The sequence below is a fragment of the Neovison vison genome, chromosome 12 (assembly GCF_020171115.1).
Source record: "Neovison vison isolate M4711 chromosome 12, ASM_NN_V1, whole genome shotgun sequence".
Lineage (NCBI taxonomy): Eukaryota > Metazoa > Chordata > Mammalia > Carnivora > Mustelidae > Neogale > Neogale vison.
The window spans coordinates 11,911,291-11,927,999 of NC_058102.1; the positions used below are offsets into that span (position 1 = coordinate 11,911,291).

General features: G+C 40.3%; 1 protein-coding gene across 15 annotated transcripts in view; it reads left to right on the forward strand.

Annotated features, from left to right (window-relative positions):
- RBFOX2 (RNA binding fox-1 homolog 2) overlaps positions 1-16,709 on the forward strand; it is a 266,184-nt gene that overhangs the window by 230,633 nt on the left and 18,842 nt on the right. For 11 of the 15 annotated variants that reach the window (XM_044228798.1, XM_044228800.1, XM_044228811.1 and 8 more), the window contains 4 exons: positions 1,271-1,417; positions 4,078-4,131; positions 12,883-12,975; positions 15,777-15,837. In XM_044228798.1, coding sequence (XP_044084733.1) covers positions 1,271-1,417; positions 4,078-4,131; positions 12,883-12,975; positions 15,777-15,837 — 355 coding nt within the window. The remainder of the gene's footprint in view (positions 1-1,270; positions 1,418-4,077; positions 4,132-12,882; positions 12,976-15,776; positions 15,838-16,709) is intronic. The other 4 variants (XM_044228799.1, XM_044228801.1, XM_044228803.1 and 1 more) reach the window with 1 other exon arrangement.

Below are 16,709 nucleotides of genomic sequence, written 5' to 3' on the forward strand. Positions count from 1 at the left end.
TAAGAACAGTGAATTCCACTCTTGGTTTAATCAGCTCCGCGAGCCCTCCGGTTTGGTGTGCACCTCACAGGGAATAGTGAAAACATAAGGGTCCTAAATTGCCAGATGAAACTTTAAAATAAATGTGTTTTGAATACCTAGAATGTTTCACACCTGTTGGATGTTTGTCGAAAGTGTTTCTGTCTGTCACAACTGTTTTGAGGATTTATCGAGAGGGAAAAAAGCCTGCCGTGTTGCAAAAGAGATTGAGGGTTAAAAGTACACCCCTGCTTACATGTGCCCTTTCACTGTGGGGGTACATAGACCCAGTGTTTACATTGTCCAGTAGGTTATGCTGGACTCCTAAAGCCTCTCCCAGCAGATTTTGTAAATGGGGCCTTGCTCTGGGCTGCAGGAGCCTGGGGGTCCCTGGGCTGAGGTCAGCCGGGTTTGTCAGGTGCAGTCACATGGATTAGGAGGAGAGCGCTGATGGGTTTCAGAGCAGACGCTCCTCCAGGTTGAAGCCAAATGCCCGTTGTCATTAGGTGTCTCCTCGTCAGGAATAATGTAGGGATACTTTGGTGACCCCATAGTCCTAAACTCTTGAACTAATAGAGGGAATGAAACATTCAGATATTCCCTTATTTCCTAAAATGATAAACCAAAAATGCAGTGACCTCAACTACATACAACAGACTCGTCACTTTCAAAATAGAAAGATCTCAGAAATGGAAAACTGCACTAAGAATTGAAGAATAATGGTACCATTTTTATGTCTTCAGTTTTGGTATCTTTCATATCTAATGGATCTTCACGTGGTCTTGGGCAGGTCACTTAGTTTTCCTCTTTTCTCCCATTTCAATAATGTTCTGTAAATATTCAAAATACTTGAGGGGCACCCGGGTGGCTCAGTGGGTTAAAGTCTCTGCCTTCGGCTCAGGTCATGGTTCCAGGGTCCTGGGATCAAGCCTCGCATCGGGCTCTCAGCTCAGCGGGGAGCCTGCTTCCCCCCTCTCTCTGCCCGCCTCTCTGCCTACTTGTGATCTCTGTCAAATAAATAAATAAAAATCTTTTTAAAAAAATACTCGAATTATAAATGATAGTAATTTGAACGAGGTATCATGCTTGGTTTTGTTTTTTTCCCTGTGAAGGGACAACTCTAATTTTTGCTTAAAGACACTTTGAGAATTGTTTAAGAACATGTGGGGTTGGGCGGGGCCTTAATTTTACAGAATTCTTGTGAAGTAATCTATTTATTTTTCGCTCCATGTTGTCTGTTTCTTCGCTTTAGCAGACGGAAGGGGGAGCCCAGACAGATGGCCAGCAGTCACAGACACAAAGTAGTGAGAACTCAGAGAGCAAATCCACCCCTAAACGGCTGCACGTCTCTAATATTCCCTTCCGCTTCCGGGACCCCGACCTCCGACAGATGTTTGGGGTAAGTCTATGGAGTCCTTCCGTGGGTATACAATTTAATCCGGCCAGTGTACTTTAATAAGTCATTAGGACTTTAGGATAAGACTGCGCATAGATTGAGAGAGGTCCTAAGGTGAGTCAGTGTTTTCATCGGTCTTCAGGGACTTCTGTCACCTGGCGCTGTCACCCCTGTCATTCTAGACGTGGACCTTGCAGGTTCTCACGTACAGGAGGTGACTGTGCCGCCTGGTTTGCCCGGGACCAAGGGGTCTCTTGGAGCGTGAGCCTTTCAGTACTAAAATCAGGACAAAGACAGTAATCCTTTTCAGAGTGTTACAAGTTCAGTGACCTAGTGTCTGAAGCGGATAGTCCCTCCTTGTAATTTAGCAACATCAAGACCAGTATCTAAAATCAGGTGTAGGTGTTTGATTCGCTACCCTGATGGATTCTGCCAGCTTCCCCTTCCTCCCAAAATCACCATCATGAAAACATAGTATAACAGCAAAGATTTAAGTTACTAGAAAGTGAATGATTGCTGGAAGTCTTGGGTTTTTTCCGGGCGTATGCGCTGTTGCCAGATTTCATTTGAGCAAACTCTTAACTTGAACTAGAAACAAGAGATCATGGTTTTTAAAAAACTGTCATGGCTGTTGCTGTGTGGTGCTCTGTCGGGAAACAGGCGCCCCGCGTGAAGTCCTGGTCACGGCGACAAGACCCTGGAGCAAAATTTTGTCACTGACAGCTGTGTACCTGGAGTGTTTTCTGTACCGAAGCCAAGGCCAGCATTGAGTTTTAATAACATTCTTGAAGTACTAGGAAAGACTTTACACAGAAAAAGGTAGCCAACTCTTCATCTCTCCAGAAGAGAAAACAACGGAATATATAAAGGGCAGCTTCAAGAATTGAGGTTATATTTAAAAAGAAGTTTCCCAGGAGTAGGAGTTATGAGGTTCTCTACTGAATTATCAGAGATAATATGGAGTCCTAGTCTCTGGAGATAGTGAAAATGGAGTATATTCTCATCTGTCACAAGTGTGTTTTCTCTCAGGTCAGAAAAATTGTGTCCGTTGAAGATCTGCCTAGGCGAGTTAATCAGTGACTTCTTGAAATGTATTAGGCCTTTCCTATAAGGCTGCTACATCCAGAAAGAAAAGAAAAAAGAAATTGTTTCTCACAAGGGATACCTGGTACGGTTGCTCTGTCTCCTGCCTGGTCAGCACCTGTCCCTCGGAAGGACACCAGCAGCGGTGTAGAGCAAGGATTCCATGCTTTGTTTTATTAGCTGTGTGAACTTGACCAGTGACTGCCTTCAGCCGCATTTTCCTTAACCATTAAAGGAAGGCAGTCCTAACCCTAACAGGACGGTATAAAGACGCATTAGAGAATGTAAAAGGAAAACTCTAAAACACCATTCCAATCTTAGTTATTTGGATAGGCACAGAAATAAAATTAAATCCCCTCCTACCTAAAATAAGACATTTTCTTCTCTCCTTTAATTTCCTAATGTTCTGTTAAATGATGAAACTGGAATCAAGCCCAGAAGCCTTACTCTAGAAAACATGGGCTCAGAAAACATGTTTTCTGAAAAAGATAGTAATGATTCAGCCCAGTGAGAAAGCATGATTTGTTTTGCTCTTTTCTTTTTTAGTGTTTTAACATTTCCCAAATTCTGATTTAAAATCCAAGTGAAAGAGATCACTGGGTCTGTGAGGCCAGTACTCCGAGGAAAGTGGGGGCAGAAAGATCTGGAGATTTCCTGTGTAACCGCTGTGACTGCGCGCCCCTCCAGTTAGCCGTTGAGCTGCCACTAACCCAGTTATTTAGGTTTGGTGTTTCTGGCTTGTTCCCAAATGTTAAAATATTTAATTAATTGCAAAACAGAGTTATTACTTAAAATGTTCTTGATGATGTTCAGTGCCGAAATATTAAAATGGCAAATAAATGAAATCGTGTCTAATGTCCATGAATGTTTAAGTACGATGGAAAATAGCATGTAGTCTGTAGAAATTAGAACACACTGTAGAGTTAATGGCTTGGAAAGCTGTCTAGCACATTAAAAAAAAAAAAAGGTAATACATGGAAATATGCCCTTAACCAAGTATACGTAAGGAAAAGCGGCGAAGGCTGTGAACCAGAATGGGGAGATGGTAGGTATGCAGACGATCTTCGTTCTCTGTTTCCTCTTTTCCTTTTTATGTATCTGTATTTCCTGACTTCTGCAGTGAATATGGTTTACTTTTATCAATTAAAAAAAAGAAGAAGAAGAAAAAGATAAACAGCCTTCACTAGCTTATCTTTGTGCTTAGGATGTGCTTCTTAAAAACAGAGACATTTAAAACATTAAGCACGTAGTTAGGAAAAGCCCCGGTTCTTGGCCCTGAGGAAGTACCCGCAGGGTAACACTGTGAGGGTCTTCCCAGAACGGCCCCTGCCAGGTAGAGGTGGGTGACGTGTGAGTGGGCGAACTGAAAAAGGACGGAAACAGGAGGCCTTGTGGGCTCATTGTCAAGGGAAGATCAGAAACTGGTATTGGGACTTGCCAACAAGTAAAAACATGGAGGTTGAATAAGTAGTTTAAAAAAAAAAAACAAAAAAAAAAACCTGTGCCTTTTTCAGGAGGGAATAAAGTATGTGGTCAAAAAGCTGACCATGAATAAATGTTTTTTATTTTTGTCTCTGCAGCAGTTTGGCAAAATCCTAGATGTAGAAATAATCTTTAATGAACGTGGCTCTAAGGTAAGCTCCCTCTCAGTATTAAGTGTGCCTGGCTTCTTTTTAGTTTTGTTTTAAATAGCAAGGAATCAGAAAATTTAAAGCGGTTTTTCAAGTCTGCGGAAAGTATCCCAACCTACCTGGCTTGGATCAGATTATCTCTAAAACTAAGCAACCACATGGCCCATCTTTATCCTGATCCGTCAGTTGGGGGAGTGAAGGGGCGGGGGTAGGAGCAAGACCCGTGTGAGGAGGAGGTCGGGAGCAGGAGACACCCGCCCTTTCTCGGACAAAATCGCCCTCACCAGCTTATTTTGAAGGAAAAGAGAGAAGACTCGGGTGAAATTCTATGGGAATTCTGTTGTGAATTCTGCTCTTAAAAATCAGACTTTGAAATGACATACTTAGAACAAATGTAATATTTCAGTTCCTCAGTTGACTTGCTCTCTGTTTTGAATAAATTCGACAAGGCGTAAAAACAGGGAATAGTGACTCAGGAATTCACTGTAAGCTGATTTCCTCCTCTGAGTTCTACCCAGAGAGGTAAGCTTCGGGATACAGAGTCCCTTCCGTTTCAAATAGTGAGCTGGGGTAGTTTGGGCATCGGAGTAAAAGTAGTAACAGCGCACAATTGCCTGCATGTCCAGTCTTCGGAGTGTGTTCTGTATGGGAACTGATCATTCTAATTAAAACTGATTTCCCCCTGATAACTGACTATTTTAAATTCCCAATCTGTATGATTTAGAATTTCCATGCACTAAAATAAGCAGCAGTGATTTTAGGAAGGAGGGAATGATGAAGTATTACAGTGGTGTGAAAAAATATTTAATGAACCGAATTTCACAGTTTCATTCAACAGTTTTCTTCCTCCTCAAACAAACGAAATACCTGCCACAGACATAATCAGCCGTGGTCAGGCTTGTAAATATTTACCTTGCTGTGTTCACTTCTACTTGCATTTTTAGTGTAGAACCGTTTTTGAGTGAATTTTTCATTTGGTTATCTCTCCTGAACATTGCAAGTTACCCCTTGGCTATGATTAAATCTCTAAGAATATAATTTGAGGAAATAAAGCAAATAAATGAGTGAATACTTAGCTCTTCAATTTCCCACTCCAAATGCACCCTACCCTGAGAATTAATAGCATATACCTACAGAATTACAGGTACCTCCTGCCCCATCTAAACTAGCACAAATGTATGTACTCTTCTAACGGTCCTGATTATTCCCTTCCTTTATAGAATTCATCGTCACTGATAGTGTTTAATTCTGATTATAATAATAATTCTTTGTTAATTATCTTTGTTAATTATTAAAGAGGTAATTATACTCTAAGCTTCCAGTTTTCAGTTTAAACAAAAAAGATTAACATGCCTATACAGAACTTTCTCCAGCACTTAACTTGGTAAGTATTTTCAAAGTAAAATATGTTTAACCTGTAACCAGTAAAACATTTATGCTTGTAGTTTCTTCACAGTGGATTTCTGGCCCTTGGCTTTTATTTTGGGGGGAGCTTTTTAGATCCAAGGTGGAAAAATGACAGTGGTTTAGAGATGAGAAGTGCATGTCGCATTCTATGCGACACTGTTTATCCAAAGTCGTAGTCTAAACGTTTTAAATTCTAAGTGTATGCACTTGAACTGTTGTTAAGTACACCCCAAAAACCTGACGCCCAGTATGGTTTCATCAGGCTCTGGGGCCTTGCTCCTTACCAAGAAAAGAATTGGGTTGAATTCTGGTGAAGCAAAGGAAATCGATCTTTCTTAAGGCTTCTTTCATTGACTTCAAAGATTTGCCTACTACCAAAAATTGTTTAATTTCCCGATTCAGTTGTTTCTCCCTGTAATTTTCATGTATAAATGACACACACCTCCCTTTTCTCTTTAGGGCATCTAAAAGCCTATGCTGCTCCCCACAGTAAAATTCTGGGCCCTCACTGCCCGTTTTCCTTTAGGGTGCTAAAGAGTAGACAGACTGTGTACTCATTGGCAGTTGTTCTTAAAACAAAGCACCGAATTCAGAATTGCCCGGATCTGCCTTCAGGGACTGATACAAAATCTGTCTGCATCCTTTGTCCTTCTTAACTGTCACCTAAAGTTCTCTCCTGGAACGGGTTCCCCGGGAACTGTTCTGGAAATGCATTAACAGAGGCTTATTTTGGAGTCAAAACCCAGGGGCCTCTTCTGGGATCCTCCTCACATAAATTAAAGAGTACTTTTCTCTTTGTAAATTAAGTTTACTTTCTCATTCCTCCTGTGTTTCTGGTTGACTATAAAATTACAACATGTCTTGAAAGGAACCAGCGATAAGGAGACATAAGTGGTGCTTTTCTTCACTTTAGTGTTGCTCGGTCTTTGAACTGAGTGCTTTTCTGTCCAAAAATTAGCTTTATTGAATTTTTTTTGAAGCAGTAATTGAAAAACGAGTCACAAAATAAATCTGAGATAAGTGATACTAACATGTAAAACAGTTATCAGTGACGCAGATAACCACAGGGCTCCAAAGCAAAAAAGCAACATGTCTTCTGTTTTATAATGGGACACTCAGCCTATGGTTTTAGAACATTCTCACTTAAAAACACAGGTGAGCACGGTCGTGCTGCCTTGTCCGTCCCCATCCCTCCCACCCTGGCTTGCCAGCAGTCTACTTTTTCAGCTTGCCTGAAAAAATTGCCGAGTAATTTCCCTTTTTTGCCTTTGACCTTCCTAGCCTAGATTTGGTTTTCCTAGGTTATGGGATGAATGTATATCATTTAGAATCATACACATGCAAAAATATATACTTAAATTATTTCATGTGATATTTTAAAAATATTTTTTTAAACCCATACTCCTTTTAAAATACAAAATAAGTCCTATCTAATTTTCTGTGATTAACTAAAACAAAGGTAGGCTCTCGTTTTGAAAATGTTCACTTAGGATGTATGATGAAAAATGCTACCCCTGCCAAAAAATGGAAGGAATATACTCAAACAAAATCTAGAAAATGATTATACTGATATGTGTAACTTTACTGATTCCCCAGATGTTACCAGTCATAACAATGTATTGCTATAAACAATAGAAAGATAATATATTGGTAGCGTGACCATATGTCCTGGTTTATCCAGAATAGTCCAGAGTCTCTAGCCCTTTTCTTAGCATAATTATTAATGTCCCCTTCCTCCCCCAAAGTGCTCCAGTTTGAACGATAAATTGTATTGCCCCTCCTTATAGATCCTTTGAGTAATAACTTTTAAAAAGCACCCTTTTCAAAACCATTATAAAAGAAAAATGTGATTTTTCATGTCCAGACCCCCCCAAAAAAGCATAAATAGTTCATTAAAAGAGCATATTCACTAATAATCTCCTGCATTTCCTTCCAGTCTTTTTTCTCACATAGAATCTTAAGCAGAATTCTAAATAATGGTTACCTAGTTCAACTTGACTTTGCATTGGCTGTTAGATACTTCTAGTGACTAAGAATGCGTTGCTTTTCAAAACTCTTTTTAAGTTTTTATTTAAATTCCAATTGGTTAACATGCAGTGAGGGACTAGTTTCAGGTGTGCAGTGTAGGGTTTCAGCCCTCCATATGACACCTGGAGGGGGGAGTGCGCTCCCAACCCCCCCTTTCCACCCATCCCCCACCCACCTTCCCTCTGGGAACCATCCCTTTGTTCTCTGTAGTTAAGTCTCTGTTTCTTGATTTGCTTCTCTCCTCATTCTCTCTTTCTCTCTTTTTCCCTTCTGCTCGCTTGTTTTGTTCCTTAAATCCCACATAGGAGTGAAATCATACAGTATTTCTCTTTCTCTGACTCATTCATGACTCTCCACCATCCTGTTCACTATCACCCAGCCCATAACAATTTGTTTGTGATAATTATCGCATACAGTTATATTACTAAGTAAAGAAATGTACACATTCTAACATTTATATTTTCCATAAAGTTTTGTCGACCTGCTTCTGGTGTGCTTGTTGCTCCAAGGGACGTGTATCATAAAGACTGAGTGTGTAGGAGCTCTTCACGTCTTCAGACAGTGCCAGCTGTTAATTAAGTCCCCTGAAGGACCACAGAGCACATCGCAGCAACCGTTATTGACATTTCTAGCAAGTTTTTAGCTCACATCATTACTTTTCTCAGGTGGCTATGGATATCTGGGATGATGGGCATCTGAACTGGGGTTAGGCTTCCATGTAGGCTGGAGTTAGGGCAGATAAAGCCCCTAATCCCATCCTCAGACACAAGTAATGTGCTGTAATTTCTTGCCTGTTTCCCTGGATTTTGATTTCATGCAAAGGGAAATTATTTATTTCTTTCAAAATATGGTCAAAAAACTGTCTTTGAAATTGCACTAACTAGGCCTTTGCTTTTCAGTAAAATTCGATAGGTAATGCTGAGTTGAAATGTTTTTCATGATATGTAAAACTGAATTAACAGTGCATGTATTTTCAAAGGGCTTAGTTTATTTTTTTGTTACCATCTTATGGTTTTTAGTTTTCTTTTTCTTTTATTTATTTTTAAATTTCTGTGTTCTGGCCATACCCAGGAGAACGTCTGCTTTTGATTCCCTTAAAAGTTACATGGTAAATTTTCTTTCTCATTCTTCTGAGATGGAAAAACTCAAAGATTATACAAATTTCAGAATATTTTTCCAGTGCTCATCCTATTGCTTGTTATTTATTGCTGTCTGAGGCCAGACTAAAAAGGTCGTAGTTATTCGGTTCCTATAGGCCCTTGATGATAAACGGATGTCAGGGCAGGTGATAAAATGTTTGTCACACTTGGTAGAAGTTTTGACCACAACCGTAATCCTAATAGACATCCCATTCCTCAGTTTTCACAAGACAAGCTAAGATTGGAATAAATCACACATGGAAAACTGGTTTATTTAAATTTTTAACACAGAAAAAGTTTGAGAACTGAGAGCGGTAGGTTGTAGTATAAAGCATAGAGACCTGCATTGTCCCATACGGTGTCCATGTTGAGCACCTGGAATGTAGCAAGTTCTAAATTCACGTGTACTTTCAGTGTAAAATACACATGATTTCAAAGACTGAGCAGAAAAAAGGAATATCTCATTAATGTTTTTATATTAATGCCATGTTGAAATGATAGTATTTGCACATATTTTAAATATATTATTGACATTACTTTCATATATTTTTACTTTTTCAATGTGGCTAGTAGAATATTTAAAATTATGTATGTGGCTTGTGTTGTTTTTCTGTCAGATAGCCCTGGTATAGACAAACATGTCAACAATGAGGGGTCTTTTAAATTAAATTTTTCTTTTTAAAGCAAGAGATCCAAATGACCAAACATAATGTGAATTAGATTTCTAAGAATGGAGGTACACTAAAACATAATTTCATGTAAGCATATTTTCCTGTTAGTAACTTTTTAAGCCTGGATAATCTGTGAATATCCTTAGCTCAGTTCCTGGCACATTTTCAGAATGGTACCTTAAACTTCTTTTCAGGTTTTATTTGAGTTACTATTCTTACAACCGCATTGTAGTTAAGTTGACGGAAAATCTAAAGTTTCAACACAAGAGGAAAGTATTAAAGAACAGTATTCTAAAAACGCTGCCTAAACTTCTCACCTTTCTAATCACAGACTTCTGAGAGATACATGCTCATTTCCTATTGCTTCTGAACAAATTATCTTAAAGTTGGTGGCTTAAAAACACAGATTTGTTATCATACATAGTTCTGGAACCCGGAAGTCCAAAATGGGTCTCACCAAGCTAAAACCCAAGTGTTGCAGGGCTGCATTCTTTCAGCTGGCTCTAAGGCATAATCCAGTCCTTGCCTTTTCCAGCTTCTAGAGGGGACCCACCTTCCTTGACCCGTAGCTCCCTTCCATCTTCAAAGCCAAAAATGGCCAGTTCTGTCTTTCTCAGGCTGCTGCACTCCGATTCCGACTCTCCTGTTTCCCTCTTTTAGCTTATAAGCACCCTTGTGATTACACTGGGCTCGCCTGGCTAATCCAGGATAATCTCCCTATCTCAAGATCGTTAATTTAATCACATCTGCAAAATCCCTTTTGCCAGGTAAGGTGGTGGTAACATGCACAGGTTCCAAGGATTAGGATGTGGACAACTTCGGGCCGTTGTTCTGCCCGCCACTAAGTCTATTTATCTTCAAAGGAAAGAAGGAAATCTGCTTACCTCTGTTTCCTATCAGAAGTCCCAGAGTATCATCAGCAAGACCTTCTTCCTCCTTTACCCTAGGTGAAGATTGGTTCATTTTCTATCTTTGGCATTTTGATTAGCATTTCCTGTGGAGTATAAGCTCTGCTGGCTTCTGACACCACCCTGAATTCTTCCGGCTGCTGTCACTGCGTCGCAGGTGCTCGGTCAGCGCATTACAGACCAGAGGCGCGCAGAACACCTTTAGCAATTGGATTTGAAAAAGAAAGTTAGGAGGGTTTCAGGACGAATGGAGTTTGGTTAATAGAATACTGAACTTGGGGTTTAGAGCTTTATTTCTTATTTTCTCACCATTAGCTGTGGGAAGAAGCCACCTGGAAGGAAGAACGCCTTGTTGGTGCTTGGGTGTCTCACCTCAGTTTGATTTACTTTCTTAATCTTAAAAAATGAAAACAACATATTTATCCTTTCTCTACCTCACGGTTGTATTTACAAGATGCACTAGTATGTGAGTGTATGGGTGTGTCGATGTAGGTAGTCAGTCATAAGGCTAGTCCGCGTCATTTGTTACCCAGCTCCTAATTTATCATTTATTTATTTAACCCAAGGCTTGTAATCTGTATGAGGCTGTGGGAACCAGTTGGAACATAGTTTACAGTACTTCCACAGTGTGCTATAAAACTCCTCACTACCGTGACCTTTCTTGAAAGGTTTACTGAACTTTTTTATTGGAGGGTGCCCCAGGATTGGAGAACTGGCTTCCTGTCTAGAGCAGATGCCCAGTGTAGGTGACAAACACACGATGTCATTAATTAGTAACCTGAGATCGTATACCTCGAGCTGTCGATGTGGCTGTAACATGTTGGTATCAAAATTTGTTTCTGAAAATGTGTTTCCATTGATATTTTCCACATACTTACATTTTTAAAGACAATGGCAATACAGTTACCCGGAGCAGTCCACCTCCATCCAGCAGCAGACATCTAAATTTTTCTGTCAGCTCAGCATTGCACTTCCCAGGATATTTGTGTTGATAGCCAGACTACAGGTAAAGATACTCCGTTGCGCTTCTCCATGGATCGCCACTCAGCAACCATTTAGTCATGTAGAATGCAAAGTAATGAGATCCGTCAAAAGGATGAAATCACTTTTCTAAAATCTTACTGAGCTCTGCACACCATTGACCATCTCAGTTAAGAACACATTTTCTATGTATATGGAAGGACTCGAGGAGGGCAGCAAAGCAGAACTTCCGTAAAAATAAGTGACAAAGGTTTCCAGGTTATCCTACAGTGGAATATTAGAAGAATACAAGAGGGACAGTGCAGCTCTTGAGAAATGGGGACTTGCCCAGAAAATCCTAAGAATTAACTATTCTACACATGTGAATAGCTTGGGAAAATGTTACAGTTGCAGAGTGGAAAGAGGAGGACAAAGCAGTAGGATGAAATTGATAGAACACTTGATGAAATGGTCATAGAAATAAATAGTAAATCCTGCTTTTGACATTGATGGTACGATTATGACCAAGACCATCTTTTCAGATACATGTGAATGCAGGAGTAGGTGGGTTAACTCCCTGGTTCCAGCATTTTCATTTTCCACTCAATGAGTTAAAGCCCCATATGATTTCTTTGTGTACAGTGCACAAATAAATTAATTCTAACTCGGGACCAAGTATATTGCTGTTTTATGGTATTCTTTTCCTGTTGGACAGTATACAGCTGATGTCACTAACAGATCTCATTCGCACTGCCTTTTGATTCCTTTTTTCCGTCTACATGGAAAATTACTAATACATTTAGTAGCAGATGTAGGCTTCAGCAAATGTGTAATTTAGGCAAATTTGGATAAGCTATTCTCTGGAATTCAGCTGAACCTATTTTTACTCCGAGTGCCAGTCTGGTTGTTTAAAATTCGTTGAAGAAAAGGCATAATTGGCCACTGCTTAATGGTATTTTCATTAGCTTAGATGAACATGGGTGCTCTCTTCTTCCACACCCAGTCCCTACAGAATTATAGATGGAGGCTGTGTTTTAAATTATTCTGTTCCCAGAGGAATTATGTTGCTACAAGAGAACAGGCAGAGTGGGGCCAAATGATGAGATCTCCTGAAAATCCCATTATGCAGTGATTACACCTAAATGGAAGGCCTCATGTAGAAGTTACTGGGGAGTGACAGTTTTAATTATTTTTTAGCATTACATAAAAGGACATATAAATTAACAGCATAAATTGAAAGAGACAGAACATCTAAAACAATGTTGAGATTCTTGGTGGGAGAGTTTGACCCGAGTAGCTCTATACCTTAATTTTGGTCTGGCCTCACATGCTTTACGTTTTATTTTATTATTGTTCTTGTTGTTAATTACATTATCATTATTATTATTGCTGTTGTTGTTGCTATTATTATTATTATTATTATTATTACTACTACTACTACTACTACAGTTCTATATTGTTACTGGATTTAATTTCCCTTTACCAAATATGCATGGACCAAAAATGTGACTTCGGGAGAGTACTGCTGGGTCGATGCTGATGTCAGTTTCATACTGTGATATTTTTTTCTCTGTTTACCAAGAGATCGATATTTCAATATAACGATGTGCATGTTTTCCCCCCTTCTCCCGCTGCATGCAGGGATTCGGGTTCGTAACTTTCGAGAATAGTGCTGATGCAGACAGGGCCAGGGAGAAATTACACGGCACCGTGGTAGAGGGCCGTAAAATCGAGGTGCATGTCTTCAATAATTCAATTTCTGGTTTATATTTTTATTTCTCTTTTTGTGTATTCCCTCACTTATTTCACATTTGAAGCCCTGTCTTGTGTGTGTGTCTGCACACATGCATATGTGTGTGTGTGTGTGTGTGTGTGTGTGTCTCTGTGTCCTCCTTCTTGCACTAAAATGTGTAAAAGTAACACTTCTGTCCTCTTTCCCCTTTTTTTTGGTTATTGGTGGGGGGTCTCATTTTGATTTACTTGTGTGCGTGTACATGTATATTTGTTTCTCATTTACTTTTTTCCTCCAAAATGTTCATCTTTCTGCTCTCTTGATTTTTTTCCTTTGCTTCAGTTTGCGAGACTCCGTATGAGTACCTGTGATCAGGCCAAAATAAAACTAACTTTATAAATGTCTAAAAACGATCCAGTTGTGACATTGTGTCCTATAATGAATCAAGGAGCCAGCCAGTACCCTCTCTCTTGGGCGGCCAGTTCGCCTCCATGTGCGTGTGATAATCAAGGAGTACAAGACGGCAGAGGTGGTGGGGAGGGCAGAAAGATCCCAAAACTCGTGGCATTTTTAAGTATATTTCCTATCACAAATTGCCACCGGGAATGGTGGATAAAATCCTCAGACAAGAGGGTCTGACGGCTGCCCGGCGAATGTGCTTCTCCCGTGTTCCCGGCAGTCCCGTGGTGTTTGCCAGTCCTTTTTAAGAACGCAGTGAAGGTTAACTGGCTCCTTTCCCCTTTCTCAGTTTTTTTAAAGTATGAAATATAAAAGCCACCATTTTGAGTAAGATGTCTGCATATTTTGCTTTTTCCCTCCCTTTCCAATGGTTTAGCATTTAGGGCCCTTCACTTGACTCCCTCTTTCCCTGGTAACTATACACAATGCTGGCGATGGTGCCCGTTGGCGGTAAGTGAAACCAAGCACTAGACAAGAAGCTTTTTCAATTGTTAATTACAAAACAATTAAATAAGAAAGAAAAAGTCCATCTGCCATCTCACATTAACACTACAAAATGTGATTTGACTTGTTCCTCTTCCTTTTCCTTTCCCCCTTTTATTTTCAATGCTCTTGAGTAGTGCCGCCTGGACTTTGGATGTACATGTTGTTTGTAGCGGTCTGAGCTGTTTGATTACTGACATCATGGTGATTTTTCCCCCTTGCACATCTTACTCAGAGTTACTGAGCTCCAAGTTTGGCTGGTTTTATTAATGCACTTCCCGCCTCTACTTCCCTTCCCCTCACCCAAACCTGTATGTAGCTCTGGTCTTTCCTTGCCCTTGACGGCTCTCTTTGCTGCCCGCGACACCCCTGACTTTCTCTTCTCTCTTCCCCTGCCTTCTTGCTCTCTCGCCCCAGGTTCTGTCCCCATCCTTCTCCCTCTGTCTCTCCTGCCCCTTGTCTCTGTCACCTGCGGCTCTGGGTCTCGTGCTGACTGGTGGTTTTCTGATTGGTTCTGGCCATTTTCCTTTGAGCGCTTGGGTGCACTCTGCTCTAGCGGCTAGCGGAAGCTCTGGCCCCGTTCTAATCCTTGTCTGCGAGAACCGCGCACTTCACTCTCTCCCTTCTTTCCAAAACTGATTGTTTTTTTCTTTCTTTTACTCGTGTGTGTGTGTTCTAACTGCATGCTCTCGGTCCTCATTGTTGTATCCCATTCTTTCTTTTTAAATGTGAAATGTTTCTATTATTTGGTGGGTCGAACTAGAGTAAATGGAGTTTCTTTTCCTCACAAAGGAAGATTCCCACTCTTGCCAATCCTGAAGGACCTGTTAAGACATTCTTGGGTTCCGGCTCTACCAAAAATTGGTCTTTCCATAATACAAATTTATCACCATACAAATGATAACTTTAATGTAAACCCCCAGAGGCAAAATAAGACATTTATATTCGGTATGTTTTAGAATTCTTTTTCTAAACGCTGGCCTGTTCTCTGACTTGACCACACGGCAGACAGCCAGGTTCTGTGGTGATGCTGCACCCTCCTTGCAAGAGCTTTAGGCTGGTTTTCACACTGGGCTGCCGTCTCCTGGCTTCAGGCTCCATTCGTCTTGCCCTCGGCCCCATCTTTGTAACACCTACTTACCCTAGCACCGAGAATGCTCTGAATTCTGCACTTCTGTAACGAGAGTGGAGAGAACCATACAACAAAAGAAACCGGAGCTTTATTTTTTCAGTTAAGTGCCTCATGTAAAGGCCTTCTGAAAACATTATTCTTAAATGGATAGACCACATAGTCTAAAAATTCACCATGGTCCTGAAGATGGTCAACATGGAATTCTAAGTTCTGATTTTTTTTTCCTCCTCAAACAGTAGAATCTTACACAGTCCTCAAAAATGCTGAACATTAAAACAGGTGAAATCCATAGATTTATTTTCTTCCTGTAAATCTGTTCCCTGACCCATATGGCAAGCCTCTGTTTTATTAATGAACTTCAAAGTTCATGCACAGAGTTTTTTCTTATTGACTTTTTCCCGTATATCCCATAATGCAGAGACTTTTCTGTTTACGAGATCGCCAAAGAACTTGCAAATACATCTTTCCTTTTGAGCACTTGGTGGTAAACTAGCCCAAGTTTTCCATTTGGAGACCAAGAAACTGCTTTTACTCTTGTTAGCCTCATTTTATAAACACTTTAATTAAAATACTATATATTAATATTTTATATTGCTATATTATTTAAATCCATGTTCTCTGAAATTTACATTTTATTAAACTGAGTGCTATGTTACTGGATGAGCAACTCCATGTTCCCTAATGTGGTCTACTTTCTCCCTGCCCCTTCTTTTTCCTTTATATTTTTAGGTGAATAATGCTACAGCACGTGTAATGACCAATAAGAAGATGGTCACACCATATGCAAATGGTAAGAGATTACAAGTCATCTTCAGAAGGATGTCACTTATTCTTGTATTAATAAGTGAACTTCTGGTAATCAAAGAATCTCTCTTGATTTCAGTCTTATGGCAGTTTAATTTACAGTAAAGTACTTTACTAGAAGAGTATCCTATTTTTTTTTAAGGTTTTATTTATTTATTTGACAGAGATCACAAGTAAGCAGAGAGGCAGGCAGAGTGAGGAGGAAGTAGGCTCCCTGCTGAGGAGAAAGCGTGAAGTGGGGCTCGATCCCAGGACCCTGAGATCATGACCTGAGCCAAAGGCAGAGGCTTAACCCACTGAGCCACCCAGGCGCCATAGTATCCTATTTTTAAAGTTAACTTTTTTCTTAGAATTAAGCTTAGTTTTTCAGTTACTAAGCTGTAATGGTCGCGGTGAAGTTCATACACAAAGCGTAAACATGTCTTTTGGGGTGACCTGTTAACCCAGTGGGGTCCCACCAAGGCACTCTCATTTTTAGCTGCTATCATTCCTTGTGGTAGGATAGGCTTGTCTGAATACGTGCCCACCAGTGCTCACTTTTACTGCTGATCCCTACCCACTCCTGCGCAGGAGTGGAATAATTCTGGATCCCTTGCTCTCCCTCTAAAGGTATGCTCTAGAGATAACAGCCATGGTGCGCATTTGCATGTGTTTTCCATCTTCTGTCCCGGGACTGCATGCTAAAGAGGGCATTTCATACGTGTGTCTCAATAAGAAGGAAACCCTGTGAATATTTTGCCTGACAAAAGCAAATGTGTCCACTTAATCTGGACGTATGTTATTTACCTGGGACAGAACTGAATTTGTAGCTGCAGTGCCCACTGGTTTGGCCAGCGGTGCTCTAGGAGCTCTTGGGGA